The following is a 24,647-nucleotide window of genomic DNA, read 5'->3' on the forward strand; positions in this document are numbered from 1 at the left end:
CCGTTAGACTAACCGTTGTAGGTTCTCGTGGTCTTCCTCTCAATGTAACGCGAATGCGGGTCAGCTCCATCAAAAAGTCTTCCACGAAGGCAAAATTTCTCCCAATACTCGATCCAGGAGTTCCCTTGTCTTCTGGATTGGGTTCAAAATTACAAGGCTACGGAGTTGAACATAAGAAGTCGTAAATCCATAAAATTTGTTTTGGCTGTTCAACGACGGTTATAAAAAAAATGTTTAACAAGGTGGTCCGTTTTTTTATTTTGCGCACTCCGACAAATTCTGCATTTATTACAAATTGATTATATGTAACTGCTAGAAAATAGAGCAAGGTAAAAATAATTACATTTGTAGCTAAGTTATGATTGGTTATAACCAAATTTCCTTTCCTTTGCTTGTCCTTTTCAAATGCTTTAAACGTTTTTAAACATATTTTTGAGGTACAAAATATAATAGGCATTTTTTACTGAATTTTTTTAACTACTACTACCATATTGTTTGTGTAATTCAGAAAAAAATTCTAACAGATACATTTTTGTCGCAACGGATTTCGTTTTTAAGAAAGTTTTGGTGTATAACATCAAATAAAACATCGACATAGAATAAAATAAAGCCTAACATCAACCTAAGAAATGAAAGCAAAAACATTTCTCTTTCACTAAAAACTAAGAGCAACAAAAACAAAACATGCTTTCATTTGTTATCTGTACTCTGGTCATTACTTATCTCACCAACAGATAGGCTGACCATATATCAGTATCATATTGTAGAACATTTCTCTATTTGTGGAAGTCTTATTACGAAATAAAAGAGCATGCCACTTAGTTATCAATGACCTTTGACACACGAGTTGCTAAAATGGCAGTGTCGTTGAAGGTGCCACTTAAATTGGGTGACCTCTGAGATAATGTGGCTAATGGGGATGACTACATATTGAAATAATATATAGTGCTGTCGCAAAAATGATATACATTTTAACCTTTTGAACTCTGAGTACTTTAAACTACTGTGTTTGATCTAATATAAGCACTAATTTACTTAAAATTTTTACTACAGTATTTTTATATAATTTTTAAAGTTCTCAAAATAATGTGGTTACTAATTAAGATATTAAAATTTTTCGATTTAGAGTGGCGATTGTTGATGGCGCCTCAGAGGTGATATCGGAGTTCAAAAGGTGAATTTATTTCTTAAAAAGGCAGCAAATATCATTAAAATTGTTTATTTATTTATGATTTATATCACGGAATTATTAATTATATTGGCAATATAATTAGAGGATTCTGCCTCCTCTGAGACCTGTTTAACAGATTGGGCCAATTTTATTTTGCCAATTTTAAGCAGGCTTGCTACGATTGGCGAGTGTCATAAGTAACAACAACATATACGTAGATACCACTGGTGACTAAAAATGTAAAAAGTGGTAGAAACTTAACTTATTTTTGTTTATTTATTATTTTTTTAATAATTCAATCTTAACTCACTCTATGACTTGTATTAAAACAACTTTTAAGCATAAAAAATAGTGAATTTTAATCTCTTTCAACTATATTTTGAATTATATTAGACACCATTTTTTGAAATTTAGTCGCCCATCTCATTCATTGTGTAGTATTTGTCATTTTGCTTGGTTTGGTTGAGGTTAGCAGGCAATGTGGTTGCTGTCAGGGGGATTCAAGCACTTTGCTTGAATAAATAATAATAATGAATATGAAACGGCGCAGCTTGCTCTAAACTATGTGTGACTTGAATTTTGGATGATGGTTGATGGTCAACGTGGGGAAACGCTTGATATTGTAGTTATTGAAGCTGATGTTATACGTGGATCTGTGATAAGAATTTTGTTAAAACTTTTATTTAGTTTGATGATAGTGATATTTGTGAATATTTGCATTTCTGAATGAACCATCTGGCACAAGTGATTTTTCGTAGTACTTTGCTTTGGCATTGAATGAGCTATTGAATGACGGTATTCCGGTATGGCTGTCCAAGCAGGTGAGGCATATGTGAGAATTGATCTGACCATCGATATATAGAGTAGTTTTCCTAGTTTTAATGACATATTCTGGTTGTAGATGAGTGGTTGTATTATATTTTTGATATGGGCATTCCAGGTGAGTGTGCTATTTATTATGAGGCAGAGGCAGTTTGCTTTGAGAGTCACTAGAGAGTAAAATAAATATTATATATGTAAAAAATTTAAATTATAAGGTGGTATTAAATTATTTGCAATATAATTTGTTTTTCTTCTTTAAAAGGTATTTTTAATTTTAGAAATGAAAGGATTCATTACTATTCAAGAAAATACTTAAAATTTTTTTGTAAAAGTATAATATTTTTGAGAATAATAATTGCTAAATATTTTAATATTATAAAATTTTAAAGTATGTATTTTTTCATATACTTGTCTTAGCTATACGCTTAGTTATACTTAGTTAGTACGCGACAGTTAAATCCAAAGTGTATTTTTGTTTCAACAAATATTATCGAATGATATCGGAAAATCTCTGATCGTTTGCATCAAAAAGTAGCCACTTAACCCATTCTAGACAACTGTTGCGAAAACGCAATATTTTGTAGTAATACAAAAAGAACACATATGGAAAATTTGACAAACAATTTTAATACTACAGAATAATTGGAGATTTTCTTGTATTAGCTATCACTTTAATTTCAAAATATCACAGGTTTATATAAAATATATTTATTACTAAACATAGTGACGAATACAATAGTTTTGTTTTTCTGAGATAGACTTTAAGAACATTCGTTATTTTTCTGTAAAATACATATAGGCACATTGACCCTTACTGGTTCAAGTTATTAATTGCCAAAGTTCCTATTTTAGGAACATATGTATTCTTGAAAAATTAAATGATATTTAAGTTTAGCTCATTATGTTTTTTTTTTAGAAATGGAAGATGATTTTAGAAGACATGTAGTTAATTCATAAATGATTGTAATACGACTTATTCCAAAAATACAATCTTCACAAACTTCATTTTCACCCGGGCTAACGCACATTGAGGGAAAATAATCCACTTAATTTTTAAAAAATATTTTTAAAGAGACCGGTAACTTAAATACTTCATTCTCTATTTTTTGCTGTTGATGAAACTAGATATCATAATGTATATTATATTTACAAATGTTTGTATTTTGATCTGAAATTATGTGACTACAATATTTAAACACTTTATACTCAGATGACACTTCTGACGAGTCATCAAGAGTCACCACTCTAAAATTTGCATCTATAATTGTTAAAATTTGATGCCTAGATTTACTCCATGCTGTGAATTGGTCCCATGCAGTGAAAAAATATTGACCTTTATAGGGCTTATATTGACTGGATAATGATTATAAAATATCGTGATAATCTGATAATTCTATATAGAGTCGATATTGGCTGTAAAGTTGCACTAAAATATCGGGTGATTCAGACAATTCTATATAGGGACCATATCTGATAAATTTCGGCTCTTTGAATCTTTATTGAGACAAGATTCGTGAATGTTGATTAAATTAGGGCCAAAGTTATTTTACTGTTAGGGTAATGTTCTCGCAACTGTAATCAAGAATGGATTAAAGAAATCCATATTTAAAAGCACTAAAAACACTTGTAAGAAATATCCATAAACTTGTATTTCTGAATCAAAAGTTAAGCCATTACTTGCACGCAAAAATCCATTAAATACGGTTTATGAATGAGAAAACTAAGTACGACCGAAAAAGGAAGTTAATGAGTTTCGAGTGCAAAAATTAAAAAAGAGAAAGAGAGAACTGTTCTAATGTTATATTCAGTTACGAGAATTCGCCTTCTTTGATAATGCTGAATGCTTTTCTGGCGATCAATTAAACACGTCGTAACCCGCGTATTTCATTCGGGGGAGTGGCAACGGCAATTACATCGGGGCATCCTGATAGAATGATCATTAATTTAATAATCGTTTGCTTCCTTTCTGCCTTTCGAATTAAGCGGGTAAATGATTTGTTAACGGTCATTGTCAAAAGATATATTCACTAGAAGTTCTGTTTCTTCTGAACTAGGAATAGAAAATGGGGTATTTATTTCACATTTTATTTCCTGAATCAGGGGAAAGTAATGCTCCCACGGGTATTATACAGAAAGCAATTTTTCTCACTAATTACGCTCGTAGAAAGTATTTCTTTGTAGACGCGTGTTAATTAGGACATTAATTATTTATTATTTAATTGATGTCAAACTATCCTCAAATTTAAGAAAACTGAAATTAGAGTGTCAATTTGGTTATTTAAAAATATCAGATAACAATTTTGTATTTAATTGTTGAAATAATACTGAATTATTTTGATAAAAATAGAATAAATTTTTTTAATTGTTATGTGTTTAAAGAAAATTTCAGGAACATTAACTTATTTAAGTGTCAAAATTTAGATATTTTGTCATGTGTACTTTTTTATAAGTGTATATATTTTTAATTATTACAGTTAAGTTTTTCTGCAGGGTCGGGGTTGACAAAATCATTTGGAGAAGTATCATTGGCAATAACATCACTGCCACCCAGTTCCATAGGGCACAGTGACACCAGATTTTGTGTATATTTTTGCTTAATGAACGATATCTTTCGGCAGTTCTGTATCCCAAGAGACCTGAGCTTTCCACCAATCTTGGTGAAGTAGTTTCGATATTAGAGTCACTGGGCACGTAAACCCAACCGGGAACCAAATCTTATGAGCCAATGACAATATTTTCCTCTTAGTTATACTTTTATCATCAATACTGATATTGCTAATATCACGTGATAACGGATCGTTCTAAAAGTTCCACAAAAGACCTAAAACCGGGACTTTAAACGTTTTCGGAATTCGTAACCTGTAAATTTTCATAATTGTCTACGTACATTCAGTGCTTTTAGCCAAATGATTTAAGTTTTCTGGTACGTAATCCAAATGGTGGTTTAAAACGGCAGCTAGCAGAAAAGGGCTGCAAGAAACACCAAAAACAACGCGACAGTGCCTGTAAGTAATTAACACGTTCACACCGGGAAAAGTGAAAATACTGGTACGGGAAAAGAGAAATACTGATAGAAGAACTATTTCAATACTAGATAATATTTGGGAGGAGTTAATCTATTCTCAACAATAACAATTCACTGGAAGGAAATTTATCACGGCGAAGAAGCAATTCAATATAAAAATTGCATTCGTTAAAAACAATTGGTAGTTTTTTATTATTTAGTAGGATTTTTATTATTCCCGAAAAAAAACTAAAAAATGAAATTTATTGTTACCAGTTTTTACTCCGGTGAGCTGCCAAGATGAGACCCACCGGTGGGTCACCTCGGCGTGAACGTGTTAATTTGCGAGGGTCACCGTCTCTCTACCATTAAAACTTCAAAAAATTCCTATCACTTTCTTGTAGGCTTATTTGTAAGAAGGCTTTGCGAATATCGGCTGTAACACCGATTTTACCTCATCTAAAAGTGATGGTATTATCTCTATCAAACTTGGCTCTTTTTCAATACACTCATTTAACGATGAAGAATTACGAGATTTAGCTGACCCACCAAACACGAATTTCAGTCGTTGAATTTTCTTTTATGACTGGTCTGTGAGGTAAGAAGTATTCAGCGGAATCTGCCTTATTTATATTGTTTTGATCAGACAAAACCTGTTCTATAAGGCCCTCTTTTTCCCCACTCATCAAATGCATCCTGATACGCCTTTAACACGTTAAATGCCACGATAATTTTACATGGCTTGCCCCTCTGGCCAAACGGTAAATAACTACAATCAAAATTTGCAAATATTAGTGAGATTTTGCTAGCTGTTAAAAAGGTTTAGCATGACGTGTCTTAATTAAAAGAAGAATTATATAAGCCTACGAATTGTTTGGAAATAGTGGTGGATAAAAATCTACTAAATTTTGCATGGTTTGCCCCTCTGGCCAAACGGTAAATAACTACAATCAAAATTTGCAAATATTAGTGAGATTTTGCTAGCTGTTAAAAAGGTTTAGCATGACGTGTCTTAATTAAAAGAAGAATTATATAAGCCTACGAATTGTTTGGAAATAGTGGTGGATAAAAATCTACTAAATTTTGCATGGTTTGCCCCTCTGGCCAAACGGTAAATAACTACAATCAAAATTTGCAAATATTAGTGAGATTTTGCTAGCTGTTAAAAAGGTTTAGCATGACGTGTCTTAATTAAAAGAAGAATTATATAAGCCTACGAATTGTTTGGAAATAGTGGTGGATAAAAATCTACTAAATTTTGCATGGTTTGCCCCTCTGGCCAAACGGTAAATAACTACAATCAAAATTTGCAAATATTAGTGAGATTTTGCTAGCTGTTAAAAAGGTTTAGCATGACGTGTCTTAATTAAAAGAAGAATTATATAAGCCTACGAATTGTTTGGAAATAGTGGTGGATAAAAATCTACTAAATTTTGCATGGTTTGCCCCTCTGGCCAAACGGTAAATAACTACAATCAAAGTTTGCAAATATTAGTGAGATTTTGCTAGCTGTTAAAAAGGTTTAGCATGACGTGTCTTAATTAAAAGAAGAATTATATAAGCCTACGAATTGTTTGGAAATAGTGGTGGATAAAAATCTACTAAATTTTGCATGGTTTGCCCCTCTGGCCAAACGGTAAATAACTACAATCAAAATTTGCAAATATTAGTGAGATTTTGCTAGCTGTTAAAAAGGTTTAGCATGACGTGTCTTAATTAAAAGAAGAATTATATAAGCCTACGAATTGTTTGGAAATAGTGGTGGATAAAAATCTACTAAATTTTGCATGGTTTGCCCCTCTGGCCAAACGGTAAATAACTACAATCAAAATTTGCAAATATTAGTGAGATTTTGCTAGCTGTTAAAAAGGTTTAGCATGACGTGTCTTAATTAAAAGAAGAATTATATAAGCCTACGAATTGTTTGGAAATAGTGGTGGATAAAAATCTACTAAATTTTGCATGGTTTGCCCCTCTGGCCAAACGGTAAATAACTACAATCAAAATTTGCAAATATTAGTGAGATTTTGCTAGCTGTTAAAAAGGTTTAGCATGACGTGTCTTAATTAAAAGAAGAATTATATAAGAAGAATTATATATTGTTTGGAAATAGTGGTGGATAAGAATCTACTAATCTACTATTAAACCAAGAATCACAATTAATAAACTACCTCTTGAAAATATTTATTCGCTGCCCGTGGCAAGTTGTGTGTATATAAATAAAACTATTTTTGTGTGTTCTGCATTGCATTAATTTCTTCAAACCATTTTAGTAACGATGATAATATAAAAAATTTACTCTTATTATGTTTCTAATAATCTTGGCTTCACCGGTGACCTCCGTGGCGCTACGAACAAACTCAGTGCCGGTCACCGGTGACCACCATGGCATTCAACGTGTTAACATATTACTAGAATTAAGCGATTTCACGGTATTGAACAGCCTTTTTCTTGGCCGAATCTTTATGATCCGACAATGTAAAACGACTTTCCAACCTGGGTAAACAAACCTGATACCTACTGCTTTGATCTCTGGTTAATGTTTCTTGAAAATGCTTTAGAACAATTTCTTGCGTTTCTGTTTTTGTTTGTTTTTCTCTCATATCGTGAATGCCGAAAGAATCTAACTCCTAGAGATGCGATATTTTACCATAGTCTACATGTAAAGTTGAGAAGTGTTAAATGTGTTGACACTCCTCAACTGAGAGTGTTAATCAAATTGAGGAGTGTTAAATGTGTTTTCTCGTATACAAGTTTTCCAAGTACTGTCCACCCTAAACGCGTGTTTGCAGCCACTAACCCTCCTGATAGATGTTTAATATTCCCCGTTAGCAAGGTACTTTCAAGATCTGCCCCAATAAGTACGTGAATTTCATTTGGTTTTTTTTCTTCGTATAAACAAGAATTTCCTCTTAATTCGATATCACTAGCAAAAACACCAGATTTTTTTAACACGTTCACGCCGGGTGTTGCCATCACCTCCTACATCAAGAAGCCTCCACACGGTCTTTTATAAGTAGTCCGCGAAGACTGTTTAAAAAGTGAACCAGTTGCGCGCATGAACCCAAAACCTTTTATACAAGTAATTGAGAAAAATTTATCTTATATATTTGAGAATTGAATCTGTAGTGGTTGACAAGTGAATAAGGCAAACCAATAATATTCATAAATAAAATAAATTTTTAGTCATATATTTGCTACCACTTTCTAACTTTAACTATATTCTGTATTAAATGACTCGTTCGGTATGTGGATATCCTTCATAGTGGTCTGATCGGACTACCCATAAAAAATCGTGTGGAGGCTTTCAGTTATAGGAGCCGTTGGTGTTGCGCCTGCAAGCGGGGCGAAAAAGAGAAAATACTGGTAGAAGAACTATTTCAATATTAGATAATATTCGGGAGGAGTTAATCTATTCTCAGCAATAACAATTCACTGCAGCGATGCCAACTTGCTCCGGACAGCAAATATATATTTTAAAGTGGTAGTTTATCATTTGTGATTCTAGGATTAATAAATTCAATTTAGTAGATTTTTATCCACCACTGTTTCTAAATAATTCGTAGACTTATGTAATTCACCACTTAGAAGTATTCGTATCATGCAATACCTTCTGAAAAGCTAGGAAAAAAAGTGAAATGTTTGCAAAATTTACTCTGTAGCTATTTACCGTTTCTTTAATTTTTTTGGCTTGTCCGGAGCAGTTGGCATCTCTGTCACTGTAAGGAAATTTATCACGGCGAAGAAGCAATTCAATATTAAAATTGCGTCCATTAAAAACAATTGGTAGTTATGAATTTTTATTATTCCCGGAAAAAAACTAAAAAATGAAATTTATTTGTTACCAGTTTTTACTCCGGTGCGCCGCCCGATGAGACAATCTAGCGTGACCCACCGGTGGGTCACCCCGGCGTGAACGTGTTAATTCATGTTTACAGTTGGGATAACTTATTTTAGGTATAGGAGCTTAAATTTGCTTTTGATCCATCACGTCCAATTCACAGCTGAATTTTTCATCAAGGCTAGTTAACTTAAGACGATACATCTTATGTTGTTCGGTATTTTGAATTCCTCCAAAAAATCCGTGTGAGACAGTTTCCTCTCCAATGCAATTTAAACTCATCGTTTTAGCAATAAATTTATTGCAATATGATCTTTGACTACACAAATCAATAATTATTCTTATTAAATGTTTAGAATTCTGACCATGTTAAAGTTTGTAAATAAACTTCATTAGAGCAACAATTATTAGTTAAGTTCAACAAGTTTATTACTATTATCAAAATTATCGGTTTCATTCCCTTTTAAACCACGATTTAAATAACACATTATTGTTGCATGGCGCTTCGAACAAAATGTGCAAACAATTTTTGAATAACACTGATCCGCTCTATGATTCATAATTAAACAGCGGAAGAAACCTCCTCTTTTTTTCAAAATATTTTTTTTTCTTCTAACAATAAACTCATCACTAATTAACGATTCGCTGAATCATGCGGCTCTTCACAAAAAAAAGCAGAGACTTATTCTTCTTCTTCTGTTTAATCTCAGAACTCAATAAATCTGTTGCAGTAAATTTCGAATTTTCATTTTCACGTGATTGAATTTTTAACTTTCTACTAGAGGGGGAAAATTTATTTCTTTATTATGGTTAGGCTATAATGTCTAGGATTTTTCCGATCCATTGATATTTATTGCCAAGGTCACTTATTGTAATCATCTGAATTGAGCGTTCTCTACAGCTTAGAAAGAAAACTTAAAAGCTCTTTTATATCTGAATATACATTTTCATTTTCGATTTTATTATACTCTAATACTAAATCTGGGGGTAATATTTTAAACGACATAAATGCTATTTGATCCCGCTTAGCTTGTAAGTATTTGCAAATTTCCTAACATTTTGTAAAATTTAGAGTTAAACTCATCTTGCTTATGTTGTTTTTGGGATAGTTTTATTCTGGCATCTTTTGAGTTTCTCTAAGAGTGATGGAGAGTTGTTACACCAGGGTGATCATGCGTTCGCTAGAATGGGACGGATCAATGCAGTGAGGAGCATTCGTAAAAGTCTAGAATTCCATTTTACAGTTTTGAAGGAGAATTTGCAGTTTGTGACATAGGAGTATTATTATTGAAGAGGCATACTTTATAGTTTTGTTGGAGGAAGCGGTGGTCTCCAAACCCCGGCAGCGGACCGGTAACGGTTCGTGCATCAAATGGTACCCAGCCACCCCAGGAACACAAAATCATTTCCATTTTATTTACTCAGGTGAAGTTCTCTCGGGTTTGTGAGAACTTTCGATTGGTTAACTGCGGAGGCAGTCATCTAAAACCGAATCAATACCACGTATGTAATAGTATTTTGTTTTGAAGATATGCTTAAATGTAATTGAATTAAAATTATTATATCTAAAATGTAAACAATCAATGTCTGGCCCTCCCACGTTAACCTTAAGAATAGTGATAGCTAAAAATTGGTGAACGCTTAGAAGCTAATAGTTCTAGTGGTTCATAAAATTTTTGGAAGTATTGTCTGACTGGCAACATTGCACCAAAAGGAGTTAAAAAAATATTTAATATATATATGAGTTTTTATGTTTATTACATAAACGTTTACAGTGATTTCATTAATTCTTAAATTAAATTCTTTAAATATTTAATACATTTAAATTGTTATCTCTCATTAAAAGATGCTCTTACTTTGATACTAAAAAGTCTAACAAATATAAAGAAATTAATCTAAGCCGAATGCATGAGCTTTTCCCTATAAGAACTATACCACTTATGTTCTAAACCCTTAAAATTAATGACTTTTTCCAAGAGTGATAAAACTCCCCCTAGAATGACTAACAATTAGTTTTGTTTCGTAAATATGTGTCAAACCAGGCTTCGATTTAAAGTTTTAATATAGCCTCTTTGTCTTTCTACAAGACTTAAAGTATTGAGGTTTTGGAAGTGGATGTTTGTTACTAAAACAAAGACTTTATTGGCTGTCATTAATTAAATACATTAATTTCTGCAGTCATGATTAGTTGAAAAGGGCAATTAAGTCTCTGTTTTAAGTTAATATTTTCAAAGTTACGTTATAATGAGACTTTTGGCAACTTGTTTCAGCGAGAAGTGGTATAATATTATTTTAAGGAAGTGAGAATTTATTAACTGAAATCATTGTAAAAATGTATTAAATTTTAATTTACGCTAGGGGTGCGCAACCTTTTTGAGTGAAGGGCCACTTGCGCAGGAGGTAGATTAACAAAGGGCATCACGCATATTTAGTCATGTTAGCGCCAAATATGATAATTTTTATATAAATATTAGTGTTCCAAGCACTAAATACTTTTATCAGTAAACTTAATAACATATTTGCAATAAACGTAATAACAGATTTGCAGAAAATTAAATACTTTTAATTATTTGAATTTATTTAAGACTAAAAAAACATATACTTTTTTTAAAAAACAATAATTAATTTAACAAATATATATATATATATATATATATATATATATATATATATATATATATATATATATATATATATATATATATATATATATATATATATATATATATATATATATATATATATATATATGAAATATCGGGGATCCACACCGATATTTTTTAGTTAATTAGAGTCAAAACAGCATGATTAACAAGTCCAGTTTCGGCATAATCATTTATTTTACTAAACGATGGTGAAATAGCAGTTTCACCCCTCTCCAGCCGGAGAGGGAGAGACAGAGTTTCAGTCAGATCTGACGGAGTTTAATTTGTAAGCATAAAATACCAAAAAGCACGCAAAAACCATTGCTCCTCTATTTTATACGATAATTGAAATGTGTTAAGAGGCCAGTCATATTGCCTTTTCTGTATTCTTACGCCTCATCAAAAATATTTATTACTCATAGAAAATCGTTTAATCCCTCCTTATATGGAAGTGAAAGAACTTAAAATAACTTCTCTTTTGAAATATAAATCTAATTATTATTCATTGGTATGTTTTGAACCTTGAAATCCCAAAATAGAATTTCTACCCTTATCCTTTACCAAAGATATTTTATGAAAACGAAAGAGTTTTAATGCTTTTATTAATACAAAAGTATTTGTAATTTTTGTATTTATAATTTATGAAACGTACAGACGTACAGACATGACAGAATGAAAGTGAAAATAATATACGCATTTTAGAGCAATACAAATTTGAATTAAATATTTTAATTTAAGAAAATTCATAATGTTTGAACAAAAATCAAATTATTTTATTGCGCTCAGAAGTTCCCGCGGTCCACTCATTAACAGTCCGTGGGCCACAGGTTATGCATCCCTAATTTGAGCAATTTAATATTGTTTTTGCATTGTTTATAAAATTTTGCTTGAGTGATACACACTTGCTTATTTTAATATGATATTGAAATGAAAATTTTTTTTTGTTTAAATAATCAGGGGTCTGTCCAGACATTTTGTGAAAGGTCCGTTTTTGTAAAATTGTGAAAAAATTACTCGTAATTTGTGAATATAAAATAAACGTTAAGTCACATTCTTTCAACCAGGGTCCGCTTTTGTGAATTTGTGCAAATAGGGTCCGTTATTGCAAAAAAACTTTTTCAAGGAGTTTTTAAATTGTAAAGACATACAAGATTATGCTTAACACTGTAAAATTATAATAAATAAAAAAAATTAAATTTTCAAAAATAAACAGCAATTGCTGCAACTAAATGAGAGGGGCAACATAGAAATATTTCGTATTTAGCTTTTACTGCTGAACGCAGAATATTTATTTTGGACGAATAAAAAGGAAGAAACGTCTGCCGAAGACAAAACTTAGTTTGTTTACTTCTGTCTTTCACCCCCCCCGGGAAGTTTTTATTCGATTAGCAAAACAATAATGAAGATAAACAAATTTGTGAAGGGTCCGTTTTTAAGTTAAAATATTTTGTGAAGGGTCCGTTGTTATGAAAAGATATTTTGGGAAGGGTCCGTTTTTATGAAAAGATATTTTGGGAAGGGTCCGTTAACGGACCCAAATTTCTTCTAAACAGACCCCAGATAATACTAAAACAGTTTGTTGTTTATAGCAAAATGTTCAAATTTTTTTTTATGGCAGTCCTTCTTAATACTTTTGACATCTCTTTGTTAAACCCCTTTAGGCAGAAGGAGTAAGAAGCTCTTTCCAAGGCCCCATATTCCGATAGTATACGTACCAAAGAGTACGTATACGTACTAATACGAGAGAACCGTATTAAGATCACGTCCATGTGATCTTGTGCCCCTAGAGTCAGAAAGGTTCAATTTATATGCTATACAAAGGGCTGTGAAGGGGGAATCCCACGATCATGTATGTATATATATATATAAATGTTATCACGATCCTGTAGGGGTTAATAACTAACCTATTCATATGCTGTATTTTATGAAGAGAAAAAATATAAAAGTCAACCTATATTCATATTTTATAGATGACGCTTGCGATGGTCAGTTAGTTCACATACACGAACTCACTGCGCTGTGGTATGAAGCGTTTGTATACAAACGTCGTCCATGAAAAAAAAAATTGAATAAATGATTGGAGATAAAATATAACTACTAGTGCTGTGCAGGAGCTGGAGTAAATGTCTTTCTTTATTCCTTACGATAAGGATTTCTTTTTGAAATTAAAATTATGCATTTTTTCATACAATTACAAAAGAAAAAAAAAATCACTCTTATGTTCAATACGTTTTTCGCTGTTTATGTTTGAAAGGAAAGTGGAAGTTTATTTTGCATTTTTGTTCAAAATTTTTGTTTATAGCTATCGGTTGTGGTAGCCTAGTGGATAGAGAATTGAACTCTAGTCCGTAGGGCCGGTGTTCGATCCTCGACTCTGCTAAGACCTGTGGGGTCAGAAGACCTGTGGTTGGTTGCTGAGCAATATGATATGTACTTTATAAATAAACCCCAACTTTATAAATAAATTTCAAGCTTACTGTGAACGTTATAACCTATAAATGACTGTTTAAAATATTTAATTAGAGGAGGAGTTTTTTTTAAAATCGTTTTATCACTAATAATCTCACATTAAGTTTTGTGTCCGACAGTTAAATTTACAGTCCTTGTGCTATACCTAGTCTAGAAATGAATTTGCTTCTGGTGATGATGAGTGAAAAAAACTAAATGATTAAAAAACCCGAATAATGGTTTACTTAGAAATGAAAACTTATAAGAACTGCTATAAACGTTGAAAATAGTTATAACATATTTCATGATTAAGGAATTAAGTTATTTTGATTTGAAAAGCGCGATAGGAAATAATAATGAATTTTTTTAATGATTATTTTATTTTCATAATTTGTTCAATATTTATTATTTAATATTTAGTATTTAGAAGTTTTATATTTTTCATTAAAAATACCATTTCTATTTCATTGGAATTTTACTTAAAATAATTTTAAAAATGCAGCTGTAAGATTTAATAAATTCGAAATGAAAGATTGGATCTAAATATAATCAGGAGGTATCAAAACTCCTCACTGGTTATAAAAAGTGCTAACTTGCGAAATCACATTGACTCTTCTCCGAAAACCTAGGGTTCCGCTGAGCACTTTTTTGAATCTAATACATTATATTTTTTTAATAAGCTTTGGTGAACAATTTCTTCATTTCTCTTTAAAACAAGCTAGATATGAATCTGTTTTTCTACCAGCTTTTTCCTACACCAGGAAAGCCTCCACACGGGTTTTCATAAGTAGTCTGCGCAGATTATTCAAAAAGCGAACCAGTTGTGCGCATGAACCCAAATTCGATTTTTAAAAGTAATTGAGAGAAATGTATCATATACATATTTGAGAATTGAATATATAGTGTTTGACAAGAAACTAAGACAAATCAATCATATCCTTAAGTTTAACAAACTTTTAGACATATATTTGCTTCCACTTTCTAATTTTTAATAGATTTTCCAATAAATGGTTTTTTCGTAAACTGGCTTACCTTCATGGTGGTCTAATTAAACTACATTTAAAAAACCGTGTGTTGGCTTTCAGTTATAGGAGGCGTTGCATTTGCGGAGTGTGGAATATATACTCCCAATTTTAAAACTTTTTCCATTTCTTTTCCCTCAGAACTCTTATACTAGCATTTTAAACAAAATTAGTTACTTTTCCAAAATCAGAACTTGTAGGTGTAACGAATATTTTGCAAACTCATAAACTGCAATCTTAATTGACAGCGAAGGCTTATAGCTTTTTTTTAAAATTTCGAATATTTTCAATGAGAGGTGAAAATTCTAATTTCAGTTTCTCTTATTTCCGAAGTTGATTTTGTGGCAGGTCGCTGTCATTTATCATTTCGTCGCTTTTGAAGCTCGGTTTTGGAATAGAAGGTTCATTCGTCATTTTTTTGGACCGTTTCCAAAACCATTTAAAAGGTGTCTAAATATTTTCGAAATGCTTGATTGAAGATGAGTTCGAAAACTAACGAGTTTGAATTCAATGAAATATAATTTGTTTGAATTGCTGAAATATATGTATCTGCTTAGTTAAACTTGAAAACTTTCATTTTTTAAAAAATTTATGCAAAAGCGTTTAACTTTACAGTAATAAATGATAACTCCAAACATCTATTTATAAATATTATCTAAAAACTTATATTGTACACTTTATTTATTATATATATGAACTTATATTTTTGATATAAGTGTTATTTTTACATTGCATGTGGGAAACTTTTCTAAAAAATGTGTAACAGCTCTTATAGTTTAAAATTTTAAGAAAGTAGTAAGCAAGATTTCATAAAAGTTGATGCAAATTTGTTACCATAGATGCAATCCAATTTGAAAAAAAAAGATAAACGATTGTGGTACTGATTACATATACTGAGATGCCAACTTGCTCCGGACAGAAAATATATATTTTAAATTGGTAGTTTATCAATTGTGATTCTTGGTTTACTAAATTCAATTTAGTAGATTTTTATCCACCACTATTTCTAAATAATTCGTTGGCTTATGCAATTGGCCACTTTATAATTCTTATGTCTTGCTATACCTCTTAAAAAGCAAGCAAAAATAGTCTAATCATTAGCAAAATTCACTTTGTAGTTATTTACCGCTTTTTTAAAATTATTTTGGCGTGTCCGGAGCAGTTGGCATCTCTGCATATATACTGAATCATTTATGTTTGAGATAGTCATGAATGGATAATTTCTTTGAAAAACAGACTGGATACGAAGTAGTTTTGCTATCACTTTTCAAACTTTTGTATGGATCGCAGAAACTTCAAAAAAATATTTTTACGTGACCCACTTGCAATATTTTATAATGTGGGAAAAAAAGTTATTTCTCTCTTTCAAAAGAAAACAAAGTGGATAAGAAATGTATATTTCTATATTTTTTATCTTTTGGTGTTGTCTGAAAAATCATTTAATAAAATATTTTGAGTTATAAGGGGAAATTAGAACCCCTGAATTAGACACGCCGACTTATCATTTATTGTTGGAGCAAAGAGCTAACATAAGCACAGCGAATAAATATTTTCAAGTGATAGTTTATTAATTGTAATTCTTGGTTTAATAAGTTCAATTTAGTAGATTTTAATCCACCACTTTATAGGACTTATTACATGCTTTACATTTTTAAAAGAAAGCAAATATTGTCAACTATTTGCAAAATTTACTTTGTAGTTATTTACCGTTTTTTAAATTATTTCGGCGTGTCTAGAGCAGTTTGAATCTTTGTAATAATATAGCTAATACTAACATAACGTTAACTTGCGAACTTGTTTGTTTCCAATATTGCTTGATAGGTCAGCTCTGATAGTATAGGAGCCTTAGGGGATATATTTTATGGTGAAAATACGTAATATCTAGTTTCTACAAGATAAATTAAATCAGGAAAATTTTTTTTGAGTTACCAGTCTGAATCTGTTTGGATGAAGTTTATGAAAATGTGAATCTTAATAAATTACGTAGTGCTAAGTTTTTTTTAAAACATTCTCCAAGAAACAATTGTGATATAATCTTCAATTTTAATATTAATCTTTTTTTTAAAAAATAAGTTTTTAAATTTTCTACACGCTATTTCAAATAGACCAAACTGGTACTGTGAAAGATACATACTTATATATTCTCTGTGTTTGACTGTTAAGTTTTACCTGTATTACATATTCTGCTTTAACATATTGAAAGTGATTAAGTTTAATCTGTGTGCCATAATGAATGCCCCAATGATTTACGACGGAACTGATATGGTAAATTACATAGACACTCTCTCTTGCACGGCGATGCATATTAGTTGCTCATCTGCATATTGGGGACTAAATACGGGTGGAACTGCTTATAATTTAATCCTAGAGTTTATTGAAGTCAGTAAGTTGTAGTTAGAGCTACAACTTAAAATGTAGTTCACATTGAATTAATAACATCGCACAATGCTGTAAAATTCGCTGATTTATTTGAAATTATAATTTATATTTTAATTTTGGAATTTTTACTTTTATTTATATCAATTTATATATTAAAAAAAATATATGATTTATATTTTTACATAGAATCGAAACTAATAAAAAAGTATCTTATTTAGTGTTAACATTAGTGCAAAATGCATCTTATTTAAAAACTTGTCGTTACAACGCAGCAGCCAGCAAAAAAGTATGTTTTAATCTTGGAATGAATAGAAAAGAAATATTATAAAGTAGTGGTCAATAAATCTTTCGTTTTTTGTGATTTTAAATAAATTTATAGCCGACCAGTTGGCCGAGTGGTTAGCATGTCTGACTGCGGAGCCATTGGCGGCGGGTTCGAATCCTGCTCAGGGCATGGATGTTTCTTTCTCTCTCTGTGTTCTATGTCCTTTCCTCTTTCTGTGAATGTGACCAGCCATATAAACGGGTTTGTGGTTGTGTGACGTGGGCGACGCTGCTCCACCACCGTGACTTCGCCACAGGTGCCCACTGGGTAACGAGAAGAGAGTAGCAGTTCTGGAATTTCTGTGGAAAATGGGACAAACCCCAAGTGCCCGCCATTATATATAAAAAAAATTATATACATTTTGAAACTTTGTTGACTACTCCTTTGCTTAATTTGAAATGTTAACTTAATTTGAAATGTTTTTCATCTCCTATGATAACACAACATCTATCAACGTAGCTACTTTTTCCAGGACTCTATCTTCTAGCCATGGTAAGAATGGAAGATAATTTTGACCCCGATCAGTTAACGTGGACAGCGCCTGAGCTGATGCCTTCTTTCTAAATTTCTAAAAGGATTCTGATATAAATATATTTGTATATTAGCAGCTTATACGCGTCAGTTGCTTTGTTGGCTTCCAGGATCAAACTTACAACCAGCATTATGAAAGACGCGACTGCTACACCAGAGCACGCCAATGATACACCATCTAATTTAATTGCATCTTTAAGGATCTACAATTAAGAATTTGAAAGATAAAAACTGGGAAATTTTGTAAGAATTTATTTAAAATATCAAAAATTTTGCTTGTTTGTATTTGGCAAAAACGAGTTAAAAAAATAAAGCAGGGACATTATTTTCTTTTAAAAGGGAAGGTCTCATTAAAAAATTTAAAAATCGATACCACAGCCCATTAAGTATGAAAACAAATATAGAAGTAATAAAATAAGATAAAATATTCGTAATCAACAAAAAATATTATATAAATATTTACGTTTGAATCAAAAGAAACAAAACTTTATTCTACCAAAATAGCAACTAGGAGAATAAAACATTTACTTTATTTCAACGAAGCACTACTAAAGTTAAAAGTTGGCAGTTAATAAAATCATTATTAAGTGTATTTTTTCTGCAAGTAACAATCTTTTTTTCTTCAGGGTAACAGTGCCTGGTATGGGACACAGAGAAAATCTAGGCTGTACAGTAATAAGCGAATCCTTAACATCATGGCAGGGCATGGGATTGGAATTAGTCTTAACATTTATAGTAGCTTTCACAATGTGTTCTACGGCTGATCCTAATCGAAAAACTCTTGGAAGTGATGCCTTGGCAGTAGGATTCGCTTATTTAGTGTGCACACTAATTGCGGTAAGTATTGTAGTATTTACTGCAATTTAAAACACGTACTGCTTCCAGGGCTTTAAAATTTCTAAATTATTACATGCGCTACAGGGCATGGCAGACTATAAGAGGCATGATCGAATGAAACTTCCACATGTGCGTACATTTTTTTAGAAAATAAAAATAGAAAAGTGCACTGGTTTTTAATCTGTCAGAGAAAATTAAACTAACGACATTCTATCTTTATTAACGCTTTTATTGCAGGTATGAATCAGAGATATTTAAGTGCTATTTTAAGAGACTCCAACTATTTGAGGCTGTTGCGAGTTGAAGCAATCAGATTTTTTTTAAAAAAATTATTAGAACTTAATTTAAACCTTCATCTATTTAATCTTATGGCAGATGATTCAGTTTAAATTATTTGTATTTAGTAGTGGGCAAAGTTTTTTTTTTTCAATTCTAATTTATTAAAACATAAACACATTACTTTTGTGACTGCTGGGAAAAATATTTTCTGCAAAAACGGCGAATCCTTAGTAGTTGGAGTCTTTGGATTATTAAAACGAATTATTAGGTTATGTAAACTTTAATAAAAAAAGGTATTTAGGAAAAATGCAGGCGATAATCAAACCTTCTCTCAGTATGTTAAAAAAACAAAGAAATGAAAGTAAACGATAACCAAACCTTTTCAATATGTTAAAAAACAAAGAAATAAAAACAAGCGATAACCAAATTTTTCTTTTCAATATGTTAAAAAACAAAGAAATGAAAATAAACGATATCCAAACTTTCCTTTCAATACGTTAAAAAACAAAGAAATGAAAACAAACATGACTAGGATAATAAAAAGAATAAATTAGCGTTGTTTCCCCCCAGAAAGTATAATTTATACAATTAAATTCAGTTACACATAGGTCTTGTCAATTATAGTCGAATTTTTTTCCTCACCTTTTTTGCTATTGTTTATTCACTCCATCAGATATTTTGCAAATTTCAGACAAAAAGTACAGGGGCTTTATCGGTATTTCACAGTTTTTCTGATAAAATATTAACGTTTTATGTAAAAAAAAATTAATTAATAAAAGTCAAATTAGCATTAAGGAACCCAAACCTTTACTCACTATCTTGTATAAATTATTTAGATAGACGATTTTTTTCTCGATTACAGTAACCTATTATCATAAGTCAAGGGTTAAAATTGAAATCCTACAAAAAAATATATGTATATATTTTCAAAAAATCGGTGCATTTTTGTGCCTGATTTCATAATTTAATTAATAGTTAGCACCAGGTAATTAGGATATTTGATATTAACTTAGTCAATTAAAATTGAATTTTTGTATGTGAAAATGGGGTTGTTAGAACAAAAGTTATTCAGGTTGATAGATCTTCTTTGGCTAGTTCATTATGATAAAATTTCTTTCAAATTTTACTTTTAGTTACCAGCTACTGGTGCTTCTATGAATCCTGCACGTTCTTTGGGACCAGCATTTGTAATGAATACATGGACAAACCACTGGGTACGTATAATTAAAGAATCTACAATGATCTATCATATACGCTTTTTTTCAATTTTCAATTACCATTTAGATTCTAAATGGGAATTGAAAAGTTGAAAAAAAGCTTATATAATATATATATATATATATATATATATATATATATATATATATATATATATATATATATATATATATATATATATATATATATATATATATATATATACATATATAATTTGAACTGAAATCAAAGTACCTTAAAATAAATTATGTTAAACTATTATAAGAATGATCAATAATGTAGCATTTCTGACGACTGGAATTAGTGAACTTGTTCAATTTTGTACAAATCACTAGAAGAACAATCAGCCTGCTTAATAGTCTCGATAAAAGTTTTGAAGAAATAATACACGATAGAATAAAGCCATTTCTTTTAGCCCTTCCCGACGAGCAGTTTGGATTCCGCGGAAAACTTGATACCACCAAACAGTCACTTAGAATAATAGATTTTATAGGCAGAGGATTTATCAATCAAGAAAAATCCGTATTCCTAATGATTGACATAGCTAAAACTTTCGATAAAGTCTGGCAAACCGATGCAATTTACGAACTCATGCAGCTAAATTTTCCTCCAGATATCTTCCAACTTTAATCTTGCTACCTCTCGAACGGAACATTTCAAGCAAATCATCACAGTCGAAGTACCTCAGGGCAGCATTCTTGGTCCGATACTTTACATTATATATACTTATGATTTTCCGATAAATAAATCAGATTACAACAGCGTCACAATCTTCTATGCAGACGATACTGGAATCTTAATAAAATCAAGAAATCCAAACTTAGCCATACAGAAACTACAAGAACAGATTTATGAACTAGAAGACTGGTGCGTAAAATTGAAAACTGCTGTCAATGTTCAGAAATCTCAAATTCTCAATACAGAAAAATATCTTAGTGCAGAATGCAATCTCCATACTGATATCAATACAATCTCAAATACAGAAACGAAAAATTAAAATATTTCCTCAATGCCAACCTAAAATGTTCAATATCCAGACACAAATAGTAAAAAAGAGCAAATAATTTTGGACTCAAATTAACAATAGACTGGCCTGGAACGACCGTATTAAAAGCATAATTGATAAATCACAAGTAGCTATAGTACTAATACAGCCGCTACTCTACGGCCAAAACACGTCATTAAAACTGAAAAAAACTTTTGTGCACCTCAATGATCCGACCAATCCTTTCATATGCTTCACCAACCTTGTGCACTATTCAATCACATCTAATAAAAAAATAATGCTTGTCAAAACAAAATCCTAAAAAAAAAAAAAAAAAATTAATGCCAGATGGTTAATCCGAAATACAAACATCCATAAAGACCTGGATATTTTGACCTTATCACAACTTATATACAAACTAAACGCAGACTTCTTTGACAAAGCAATCAACTGCTGTACAGCTAATTTTAATCACATATTCAATTACAAAAACTACAGTAAAGTTCAAATTCTTCGACCATTCATGACTTCAATTGCATGACTAAAACTTTCAATCGAAATTCGATATTTTAAAAATAGCTAATCAAAAATTAGAACATAACTTGGAGCCCAGAGTTCTTTTAAAATTATTATAGTAATAGTTAACTTATCATCAATGGAATTTTAACTGCTTCATAGAAAATTTAACTTTATCAGTAGTTTTAACTGTTTCTGCACAACCAATTAAATGCTATAAATTCTCCCCCCCCCTGAGAAATATTTTTTTAACTGGATGCATAAGGCCGAAATCGGCCTTTACCCATTCATCATGAAATTTTACATTGAGGTAATACAATAAAGTAATGGAAATATATACTATATGTAAAGAAAAGAGCTTACCCCCTCTGTGGAAGTTCAGAAACAGCCTAACTGAATACGCCACAGTTGGTTATGTCAGTTGACATGCTGGGCATTCATGAGAAGCCCACATTGTTTTTGTTTCGATGATTTAACATACCTTAATTTTTGAAAATTAAGCACAATAAAGTTCTAAAAAATCATAGTTGAGCCAATAAACAATTGTATTAAAGTCATATAAACATAGCTTGAAAAAGAGTAATGAACATAACTGGGAGTAGTAAAACACTTTTTGGCAGTTGGTGAATCTTAATTTCGCAGATGAACTATTACTAGCAAACCATTCAGAGGATAAAAGATTCGCATTTCATTACAAACAGGTTGACTATAAACTCAAGTGCTACTACTAGTCTTCAAGTCGGTGAAACGTTCAAGTTCCGCTACTACTTCAATTCATCACCGGTCGCTTACTCGGCGTAAATCTGTGCTTTGTCCCGATCAGTAAACCGCATACTATCTTGAAAAATTCTGATCGAAATATAGTTCACTTATCAACAGCGTTAAGATGTCAAATGAAAAATCAGTATTCATCGAGAATTTTTACAAATTAACGTCGCAAAACGATTCATTTGATCTGTAATGAGAAGCCAATAACATAAAGAATAAACTGGACGCTCCACTATTTCATTTTAAAAACATGACAGAAATTTTTACACCACAATAACATTTTTGGGAGGCCACTTGACTCCCTTACATAACCAAAAAGTTGGATTCATCTGATCTGTGTTGACCTGTAACGAGAAGCTAATAATATAAGGCTTAAACTGTTCACTCCACAAATCATAGCATAATTTTTTATATGTGTTTGATTTATAGAATTATTGTGGTGATCAAAAATGTTTAATTTTAACATTTTAAAAACATGAAAAGCATGACTGAAGGTCTTGCCCCACAATAACAATTTTGAGAGACCACTTGACTCCCTGACATAATCAAAAAGTTCCGCGAAAAATCTAACTTTGTTAATCAATATTAAAACAGGTTGAATCATATTTCATATTTTCGATGACACTGGGAATCACGACACAGCAAGCAGATTTTGCTAACCATGTAGCAAACTAGTTTCTTCAATGGTTCGGTGTCCAGACAAAATCAATATTTTTTAAAAGCTATCCAATGATACCAAACTCGAACTCCCCCCCCCCACCATGAGGGTGGGATACAGGGCAACTTTGAAATCTTAAATATTAACTTCTATTTTTTATTGCAGATTCGGATTTTCCTGCAAAAAAGTAACTCAATTTGAGTTATAAGTTTATACATTTTACTTCCCAGACAGCGCTGTAACCAAGAAAAATTAAATTGTGCTCAAGCAACGCATCTTGAGATCCATCAGATTAAGAATATAACAATAGAGCATGTTTTCAATTTCTTAAAACGAAATGTAATTTTTTTCGCAAAAAATACCTAAATTTTTTTAAATTTCTATTTTTTTTCCTTCTATTTTTGATGGGTCTCCAGATACCGCCGTTCTAAAATTTTTGTACTCTATTTTAACACACCGTCCCTATTTCACCCTACTGCACCTTCTGTGATCACAAAAAGGGTTATTTTTTCCAGGAAATCCGAATCTGCAAAAAAAATAGGGGTTCATATTTAAGATTTCAAAGTTGCTCCTGCCCTATTGCAGGGGTTGGGTGTGACAGATCGAGTTTGGTATCATTGGATAGCTTTTAAGAAAATATTGAATGTTTCTAGTTCCATACAAGATAATGGTGGCGGTATGACGATAACTACTTGGTTCCATCAACTTCTATTGATTTCTCTTTGCATAACAGTCTTTGATTTTCTCTAGTCACCTTCATGCAACAGGGTTGTGACATTTGCCCCAGGTACAAAGGAATTTGATGTTAGGCGTGAGTGTATTGGTGTACCGTTTGTGCTTTTCCTCATAGCCTTTGAAGTCGATGTATTAATTTTTTTATTTGCAGCTTTTTTTATAAATATAATAAAATTTTTTTAGCTTGCATATTGTATTTCCGCTCATAGTTTGCACATAGTTTAATTTCGAACATTTTTCACATTTTTCAGCTACTGTAATTACTCTTTTAAAAACTTAAATAAATAATTGAAAATAAGTATGATGTTAATTATTATTAATTAAATACTTCTTTTCTCTTTTTACCAGTTCCCATATAAGAGCTATTCATGATTCCATCCGGGGTTTCAAAGCCTTATAGAACGAAGACGAATATGGCAAAAAAAGAACATATGAAATCATTCCGAAAGTATTCAAGTTTTAA

General features: G+C 31.2%; 1 protein-coding gene across 1 annotated transcript in view; it reads left to right on the forward strand.

Moving 5' to 3' along the window:
• LOC107437085 (aquaporin AQPAe.a) overlaps positions 1 to 24,647 on the forward strand; it is a 112,784-nt gene that overhangs the window by 83,393 nt on the left and 4,744 nt on the right. The window contains exons 2-3 of the mRNA XM_087164039.1: positions 18,815 to 19,025; positions 20,438 to 20,518. Coding sequence (XP_087020165.1) covers positions 18,815 to 19,025; positions 20,438 to 20,518 — 292 coding nt within the window. The remainder of the gene's footprint in view (positions 1 to 18,814; positions 19,026 to 20,437; positions 20,519 to 24,647) is intronic.

This window comes from Parasteatoda tepidariorum, chromosome 5 (assembly GCF_982258835.1).
Source record: "Parasteatoda tepidariorum strain Cologne lab strain chromosome 5, Ptep-v5.0, whole genome shotgun sequence".
Lineage (NCBI taxonomy): Eukaryota > Metazoa > Arthropoda > Arachnida > Araneae > Theridiidae > Parasteatoda > Parasteatoda tepidariorum.